At 42.4% G+C, this 10,032-nt stretch overlaps 1 protein-coding gene across 1 annotated transcript in view; it reads left to right on the forward strand.

The window, feature by feature from the left end:
• Positions 1 to 5,586, forward strand: part of LOC127633716 (globoside alpha-1,3-N-acetylgalactosaminyltransferase 1-like) — a 54,300-nt gene extending 48,714 nt beyond the window's left edge. The window contains exon 8 of the mRNA XM_052112996.1: positions 3,955 to 5,586. Coding sequence (XP_051968956.1) covers positions 3,955 to 4,645 — 691 coding nt within the window. The 3' untranslated portion in view covers positions 4,646 to 5,586. The remainder of the gene's footprint in view (positions 1 to 3,954) is intronic.
• The last annotated feature ends 4,446 nt before the right edge of the window (positions 5,587 to 10,032 follow it).

Below are 10,032 nucleotides of genomic sequence, written 5' to 3' on the forward strand. Positions count from 1 at the left end.
CAGACACACAAAGGAACTGAATGAAACAGGCGGGAGAATTTGAAAAACACAAGCCTGATTCGTACATAAACCGCGGTGCTGCTCGCTCCATGAATTTCAGTGTGTGTGTGTGAGAGAGAGAGAGAGAGCGAACAAACAGGGGTTCATGCAATTTAACAGAGGATACACGCTGGTAACAGCGTGATTGAATCGTTAATTCAGATCACTCAAATAAAATAACATTTCCCCAAAAATGACGATCTCATAAATCAACACCGCAATCAGCGATCGTAGTTAACATACAAATGTAAACAAAACATCAAAGATTCAGCAATCAAATATATATGATTTAGTTTTATAAGAAAAGTCAGAGTTTCTATACTAAATCTGCCCAGAAATCAAGCCTTACTTGGGAAATCCTGTGTGATTTCAGCAGGGTTGTCTTTTGAATTCCTGTTGCATTGAGCGGTCAGGAGAAAACGATCTGGATTCTGGATTACACTCATCAACGAGAATACATGTCTCTGCGTTGTTTCTCGGGTCCGGTGATTGATAGGAATGCGGGAGGTTGTCAACATTGATAGAAAACAATTGAGAAGGGAAGCTGGTCGCCTTTTCCGTTTTCTAAATAAATTCACTGTTGTCTCACAGTGAAAATGAAATGAACCGGTAGTAATAAGTATACTACACGACTGGAACAAAGCTAAGTTAATCTTACTCTACCGTGGCCAAATAGTGAGGTTAGAAAAACTTGGTCTCTCTTTGTCCAGAAGGAGGAAAATTCCTTTGTATGTGTAGATACGCGTCTCTTTAGAGCGCAGCTTGTGCAGTTGGATGCAGCGAGGCTGTAAGCAGAGAGACCGAAATCAAATCTGAGCGCTGGTTTTGTTAAGAAGATGACGTCATCGGTCATAGGCCGCTTTTGACCAATGACATTTGAGATTGAGTCCATGGGCTGTGAAGCATTCTGGGAAACCGAGTTCAGTGTCTCCCCTTTGATCATAGAACAAAGGGCCATGCTGTCTCTGCTGCCATTTTTAGTGGGGCAAGGCCCTACAGTTACTACAGTTGTGATTACTAATACAATAATACTACAGTAAAGCCATGGTAAGCTTTCATAAGGGTATCATGTATTAACGAGGATTACAGATCATTATCAATGTTTTAATAACTCTGAATTTAAATAAACCTATTGTCAAACAAGTCAAATTATAATGCATGTCACATCTGGGTTTGTCATTACTTAGTGTTAATAACTCCAGATACTGTTTTTCTGCCAATACCTCAGGAAAGCACTGCTCCCGCTTTGAACGAGCGCTATGACTGAAAGGGTGAGTGCTGTCTGACTGCTGGTGTCTTTTAGCATTTCTGCGTGTCAAGATGAACGGAAGAAAAAATAGTTCTGGTGCCATGCAACAATTTGCTAATATACTTCTTCTTTTTTCACTTCGAAGCTTATGAGATGCTTTAATATTCAGAAACTCAGATATTGATTATGATAGATGAGACACGATTGTGAATGCGTATACCTGTGTTATGGATCAACTGGGGATCGTGTTAACTGGGGATGTGCGCCTGCAATTAAATAATTGTACTTGCCTTTTTAGCAGATTAATTTAATGTGAACAGTCAAAGAGCAAAGAAAAGACGTTCTAAAAAAAATTTGGTATCATTAATAAACTGAAAGTGAATGTTTTTTCATCTATGTTTCTGTTAATGAATTTGACACAGTTTAAGAGAGATTTTAACAGTTTCACATGGTAACATGGGTAAAATTTGTGTTTGCAAGTCCAATACTTGTCAAATTTTTTTCTAAATAACATAAAAAAATTACCATCACACATCAATATCAACACAATCACACATTATACCAAAGTCAACATTAAGTTTGATTTAAAGTCATTTAAACATGTAATGTTTTAATATAGATGTAATGGGTAAAGGATGGGCAAGGAGGAGGTGGGAACTGGCAGAACAGTCAACATAAATTTAATGACATAAACAGAACTTAAAAATAACATAAAACACACTGGCACACACAGTGGCCATGTATGTCTCTCTCTCTTGAACTGGTGCCCCCGGCTCATCTTTATCCCCCTCCCAGCTGATTAGGTGACTCAGCGCCAGCCGTGCACCTTCACGGCCCGGCCACACCCTCCTCCCCATCACATTCCTCCTCCTCCCGATTCAAGACGGGGAAACCTCCAGCATGACGTACTCCCATCCCTTTCTGGAGGGGAGGTGTTGCCCTTCCGGCCATCCTGCTGTCGGCAGGTATTCCCCGCCTCTCTGGAGCCCTGGGAGTGATGAGGGGAGGGAGAGAGAAAGAGCGAGGGGGAGAGACAGAGAGAGAGAGAGAGAGAGAGCAAAATCTTGCTCGCTGATCCCTTGACACACTGGTCGACTGGTCCTCAGCCACTCCTCCACTCTCTAGCGGATGATGGCTGACCCATGGTGGACCCATGGTGGACCCAAAGGCTCCTCTCCTTCCTGGGTTTCGGCATCAATGTAGCAGGTAAAGGATGGGCAAGGAGGAGGCAGGAACCGGCAACAAAAAAGTCAACAAAACTTTTATGACATAAACTGAACTTAAACATAACAAAACACACAGACACTGGCCACGCCCTCCTCCTCATCACAATAGATTAGTCAAAATTTTAAGAATCACAATTTCAAGAAGCCAAAGGTGCCTCTATCTGATGAATCATTCACATACTACAGTAACTGTACCACAGAATCACATAGACCTGGATCTTTGTTTGGTATTAAATGTTCAGTTGCTAAAATAATTTAATTTGCCAAAAGGGAAAATATACATTTATAGTGGTCATGAAATTCTATTTTTTATAATTGTATTATCTTCCCTGTGGTCCACTGATAATGTAAGTAAAAACGGTCATAATTTAGTAATATTTGATCATTTTCCATCCTGTTCCACCCTCTGTCTGAAACGCTCTATTTTGGCATAAGTGCCTCCATAAAACTTAAATGTAAACACCCACTGTAATGATTGCCTAACATCGTGCACCTCCTCAGATACAGCCATATATATTTTAAACTCAATCAGAAGAAAATGAACAAACAAAATTTCAGGGTTTAAACACAAATCCAACACATTGAATCTGAATATATTATACTGTCAACTCAAGCACCGTAGCACCATAAACTATCAAACAGTCATGACATTTGAAATACTCACGAATGAAACGGTTTACTTATGGTTTTGCAGTCTGGTCCAAAAGTGTTTTTAACTTCCCATTCTTTCAATATCAGTTCCTGTGTACTTGAATCATATTATGACAGGTTGACAAAACATCCATGCTGATGAGCTAAAAAAAACCGCTCACACTTAGTCCAAAGCACGATGAACAAGATGCACACACATAGGCGCACCGAGGAGCACATCAGCACAAACACATCCAAACGAACAACGACATCCATCTAGTGTATGTTTACATACACTAACCATTAAAAATAGCAAAGATAGGCGCAAGAATGCTTCCTGAACGAGTTTGTAACAGTTACTTACAGGGATTACGGTAATTGTGGGGAGTGATACAGCTGCACCTGAGAGAGAGCACAGAGAGAGCGTAAGAGAAGGATGTGTAAGATGGAGATGTGAGGAGATAGATACTGTCCACTTGTATTTCTTTTTGTTTTCCTTTTATTTTGTGTGACTGAGTTGGTTGTTATATGCTTCCCCACTCGCCTTCATGTATGTGGAGGAGGTAGCACTCTTTTTTTGGACATTTTATTAAATACAGGATGAAATACTAACTCCTGTTTGTCTCATGTGTCTCCTTCTCGAGTGATTTATATCTATTTCTCCTCTTTGAGACACCTATAACATACAACCTCTGTTAAAATCTCAAGGAAGATTTGATTCTCTATTCATGAATTAAAATTGTTCTTTTTAGAAATGGTAATGGACATTTATTTACTAATTTTCAACTTCCCTCCTTCTCTGTTTTTCAGATACACACAGTTTCTTACTGCTTTTCTGGAGTCAGCAGAGCAGTATTACTTTGTTGGATTTCGTGTGTATTATTATGTGTTTACTGATAAACCAAAGGAGGTTCCTTTAGTAAAACTGGGTAAAGCAAGGCATGTGGTGGTGTTAAACATCCCTAGTTCTAACAGGTGGCAGGAGATCACTTTGCGCAGAATGAAAATGCTAGAGAATCTGATTGAGGATCGATTGGCCTTTCAAGCCGACTACATTTTCAGCCTTGATGTAGATACAAAGTTCTATGGCCGCTGGGGTGTGGAGTCTTTGGGTCGTCTTGTAGGTGTGATACACCCAGGCTACTACCAAACACCACGTGAACAATTCCCATATGAGCGTAGGCTAGAGTCACAAGCCTTCATTCCCTCTACAGAGGGTGATTTTTATTATGGTGGAGCTGTGCTTGGTGGCTTAGTGAAAGATGTACATGAGCTTGCAAAAACCTGCCGGGAGCAGTTGGACATTGATGCTGCTAAGTCCATTGAGGCAGTATGGCAGGAGGAGTCTCACTTGAACAAGTATTTTCTTTATAACAAACCCAGTAAGTTGCTCTCACCTGAGTTTCTGTGGCAGGACTTTAAAGCAAAAACAAATGAGGTCAAAATCATTCGCTTCTCTCAAGTTATTAAAAACTATGCTGCAGTTCGTCCCAACCCATAGCAGCTGTTATCAACTTTTTTTGGTGTTGGCATAGGTATAAAAAATAAAAAAGAAGATGCCAAGGGTTAAAATGTAATTGTTGTTCTTGGATCACTGCCAGAACTGTTGCCAAATAAGTTTTCATTATTGTAATTTAACATTTAAGCAAGACATAACATCAATGAATTACTTTCAAGATAAATAAAATAAATAATACATAACATCAAGAGCAATAACTGCTCTCAGTGAGCATTTGGATGAAAATGTAATTCAAGTATAAAATTGTGGGACAACATTTAATGGGATTAATGAGATAAAACAAGGCATTGTTACTATAGCATAAAAATCACTTGTCTAAATTTTGGGGGATTTGGAGTTTAACTATGTCAGTTCTACATACTTTGTGATCAATTGAACATTACTGTACATATTACCACTTGCAGAGGCAAAAGAAAATGCAAAGAAATCCAGTTGAGCTCAAAATTGTATAATTGCTGTATTCATGAATGTTTTTATGCGAGTCAAATACATATTTTCATTTTAAAGCTAATTGAATGGATAATAAAGCTTAAAGTGAAAACAAACATGGAGAAATAATTTTAATGCTCTTTTCCATTTACTTTAATTTCCATTTACTACAAATTTTTATTGTTAATGACAAATCCTGAATGTATATAAGAGATCACGTCTCATTATTAGCACTGTGTCCTGTTTTTGATGTATGTGGGGAAAAACTTTCACTGTAATTCCTTAAAGTTATTTCTATATTTCATAACACAGATCCATTATATTTACCCATGCACAATGTGACAAATGCTACATTCATGTGAAAGAAAGCCTGTGTCCCATAAGTTCTCTTTATTTACATTTTACTTTACATTGTACTGCCATTTCAAATTTCTGCACTAATACTCAATGCTTTGTATGTATGTTAACAGCCTTTTGCCTGATTACATGTTAGTGAGAAGAGTTATTTGAGTTTTGTCTTCTCTAAATGCATGTACATGTCCCATAGAAGATATATGTCAGTGGTGGAAAGAACCCTTCTATTATGTCCTACAAAAAACAAAAGTAAAAGGGGAAAAATAGTGGCTATGAGGGAATACCAATGAAGAGACCAACATCTTTCATTTTATGGCTGATCATGACTTAAAGCTCAAAAAGCAGAATTGATTTTAATCATGTCTCATTAAAATGTTTATTTGGCTTATATATTAAGCGATTTCATAATTATCTTGTGAGGTTTTAATCCCTTGTGAGCCAGCATACAGCAACACATGGAAAAATTCCCTTGAAATACATATAAACTCTGAAAGGAACAAAGGAGGCTAAAGAACATGAACAGATTAACTAGATTGAAAAATTTGTCGACAAACTTTAGGTTGGCTTGAAAAACCCTAGTCTGAAAGTTTATAGAAATACAGACAGACAGATAGATAAATAGAAAGATCTGTTTTTCGAATCGGTTGCTAGGGTAACCCCATCTGGTTTCTGGGCAGTTACCAGGGTGATACTCAAAGGTTCCTTGCTAGGGTCAAACGACCCAACCCGGAAGTCTCTATGATATTCTGGTGCAGAGGGGCATGTTATTTAACATGGAATTGAAGGCAGAGCCAAAAGTACCATATAAAAAAGCCTAAAGGGATGTTGAACAAATATACTCCGGTAATATCACGCTAATATTTGGGAATTAATCTATTAAATCTCACAACATCGCAACTACTATACCCTCAAGAACATATCAACCACAAAGCCAATATGGCACAAGTCATGGCATGTGCCACTGGCAACCAGTTATGCCACTGGATGGGTCACAACTTCCAACGGCATGTGCCAGAGGCACCAAAACGTAAGATGCCATACCACTAAATGTTAATACCGCTACACTCAGGTAAGTAGCCTAATTATTACAAATGCATTATTAATCTAACAAAACATGCACTTTTATTTGTCATACAACCATGTGAAAAATATTCCTCAAAACAATAGGTTACTCACGTAAACCCGGTTCTCTGAAACATCGAGTGGAGAGATCTACCTATGGGAAGGGCATCTGTACCTGACCTCTGCAGAAGCATCCAATTGCACCAAGTCTGGCTAGACAGACAGAAGCGTGTGACCTATGCTCGGTAAGGACCCACCCACTTACCTAAGAGCATATAACAACCTGCACACGCTGCTGCTCCTCAGTAAGTTTATTCGCTTTTCGTGCAGCAAGCGGGGCAAGCTTGGTGGATTTCTCCACTCGATGTTTCAGAGAACTGGGGTTACGTGAGTAACCTATTGTTCTCTTTCATCATCTTGTGTTCGAGATCCACCTATGGGAGACATTGCCAGCTCCCCGATTGCACAATACACTCACAGTGATGTCCTGCAAGCCAGTTAAGGGAACGGTCCCCCTAAAGAGGCGGTGCTTGACACGTCCCATAATCACACACGGCAACCCTGAAGCACACAAGTGAGAACTGTGTACAGGTAGAGCATAAATAACATGTTAGTGGCACAAACATAAAAATCAGCCCAGCAGCATACATATATATATATATATAAACCCACCCCCAAGACAGAATGAGCTAACGGGGTCCTGGTAACATCCAGCCGGTAGTAACTTACAAAAGTATGGGGAGAAGCCCAGCTGGCAGCAGAACTGATGTCCTGCAATGAAACTCCCCCTGAACAGAGCCAAAGAGGCGGCCATGCCTCCACGTGGAGTGGGCTCTGATGCCTTTTGGAAGCAGCACTCCCCTAGATTCATAAGCCAAAATTATAGCTTCCAGAAGCCAATGCGAGAGGCGTTGCTTAGAATTGGGATTCCCCGAGTGAGGGGGGCCCAAGAGATAAAGAGCTGATTACTCTTCCGAAAAGCACTGGTCCTATCCAAGTAAGCCCGCAGGGCACGGACCGGACACAGACCAGCCTCTGATCCCCCGCAGATGAAAAAGGAGGAGGCTGAAAAGCAGAAGGCTCCATTACCTCACACGAGAATGCATAAAGGCCGGTTTAGGCTTAAGGAAAACCTTATCTCCACTAAGACATAATATAGTGTATGAGGAATGAACAGAGAGTGCATGCATGTCACTGACACATTTAGCTGATGCTAAGGCCAAGTCTTGAAAGACAGCAATTTTAGGGAAATGCTTCCCAGGGGCTCAAAAGGCAGCTGACATAAAGCCTCCAGCACCATAGAGAGGTCCCACTCAGGAACAGTTCTCCTAGTAACTGGGAGAGAACGGCAGGCACCCTTCATAAATCTACGAATGAGGGGGTGCTGCCCTGCCGTTGAGCTGTCAAACTCAAAATGACAAGCAGAAATAGCCAGGTAGACCTTAATAGTGGAAAAAGACCTGCCTTTATCCATAAGGTCTTGTAAAAAAAAACGAAATATCAGAGAATAAAAACTGATATGATGTGGAACCACGCCCATCACACAACCCTTCAAACACTTGCCACGTAGTCGTGACCAGTCATATAGGGACCTTGTCGAGGAGGCCCTAGCATTCTGTATAGTGGCAACTACCCGTGGGGGGAGCCCCATTGAGCTTAAATTTGTCCTCTCACAGGCCAAGCCCAAAGAGCCACCCTGTCCGGGTGTGGGTGATATATCTCCCCGTTCGCCTGAGACAACAGGTCTGTGGAAAGAGGGAGGGGCCATGGTTGGGCATGCAGAAGAGGAATTATCTCTGCCAGCCATGGTGCTTTGGGCCACCTGGGTGCAATCAAAATGAGGCCCTGCTCTCTCACCTTGGCCAGGGTAGGTATTAACAGGCACAGGGGAGGAAATGCATAGAGCAGCACTTTGGGCGATGGGTGGGCTAGTGCGTCCACGCCGAGGGGCGCGTCCTTCGTCCTTTAGCGAGAAGAACATAGGACAATGGGAGTTTTTGCACGAGGTGAAGAGATCTATGGTCGCCTGTTCGAATCTTTACCAAAACATGCCCACTATCTAGGGGTGGAGGCACCAGTCTCCATAGAGTGGGTTCCCCCACGACAGAAGGTCCATGCCCCTGTTCAAAATGCCTGGAACATGGGTCGTGTGTAACGACAGGAAGTGCCACCTGCTCCACACTAAAAGCCTATGAGCTAGGGCATGAAGCTTGGGCGAGCGCATGCCGCCCTGGCGAATGATATGTGCCACTGCTGTGGTATTGTCACAGCGAATGAGCACATGATGCCCCTGCAAGTGGGGCAGAAAATGATTCAGAGCTTTCCATACAGTCATGAGCTCCAATAATTAAGTTAACTCGGCCACAAACTGTTCACCGTCCTGCCCTCCTGAGTGGCTCCCCACCCTGTTAAGGACGCATCTGTCGTTACCACTTTTTGCAACATAACAGCCCTGAGAGGGGTCCCATGTGTGTACATGTCTGCACTCCTTCAGTGGCGCAAGGCTGCTGTGCACGAGCGGGTCACTGTAACAGAGCAACAGAGGTCACGTAATGGGCTGAAGTGGAGGGATAAAACCCACTTCATGAATACCCTCATTCGCAGAAGGCAAAACCTGAATAGCTGATGACATAAGACCCTGTCATCTGAGACATGTGCGATATGGCACTTTTGTCCCCTCCTTGAATTGTGATAGACAATTAATTAGAGAGCGAACGCGTTCTTGTGAAAGGCGCGCGCGCCCATGGAGATTGAATTCAGCTCCAGACCCAGGAATATAACACTCTGGGCAGGTGTAAAATTACTGATGTGGAAAAAAGCATCTTTCAGATCGACTGATGAATTGAGCGCACAAGTGTGCCTTGTGTTAACATTCTGAAATTGTATTTCCTCAAATGCTTGTTTAACACTCTTAGATCCATAATAGGATGGAGAGCGCTCTCCTTCTTTGGTACTAGGAAATAATGGGAGTAAAGCCCCTGATTGCATTGATCTAGGGGTACTACGTGAATTGCCCTCTTCGCGAGGAGGAAGGAATCACCCATTCGGGAGCCGACACAGCCTGCCAAGCTGTTGTGTGACTCACAAGTGACCCCCACATGAGCCGGAGAAGCGCTTATAGCTGCGTTTATGCCTGATTTGCTCATTTGAAATGCAATGGCACCATCTAGTGGACAACCTAGGGGTGACATAAGGAGTTGCAGAGAGATGTTCTCTCTCTGTAATGGATTAATTCGTTTTTGGGGGTTTTTGTGAAACACTGGGCCCGAGAACGTGGACCCAAAGCCCCCTGAGGCCGTGCATCAGGCCGGCCGTTTACATTTAGAGTCGGAGGGGGTAGAGTTGGGGGGTTTATTGGCCGCAGCCACGGCGAAAGACATTCTACCCCGGGGCTTAGCAGAGGGTGGATTACTCTGCTGAGGAGGTGGTTTATTGCATGGCTAAGGCTTTGCCTTACCGGGGTGCTGGAAAGGATGCCCTGAGGCAGGGGGGTTGGGTGGGGGGTGCCTGCCGCGGTGCCGCTT

This window comes from Xyrauchen texanus, chromosome 3 (assembly GCF_025860055.1).
Source record: "Xyrauchen texanus isolate HMW12.3.18 chromosome 3, RBS_HiC_50CHRs, whole genome shotgun sequence".
In the NCBI taxonomy this organism is placed as follows: Eukaryota; Metazoa; Chordata; class Actinopteri; order Cypriniformes; family Catostomidae; genus Xyrauchen; species Xyrauchen texanus.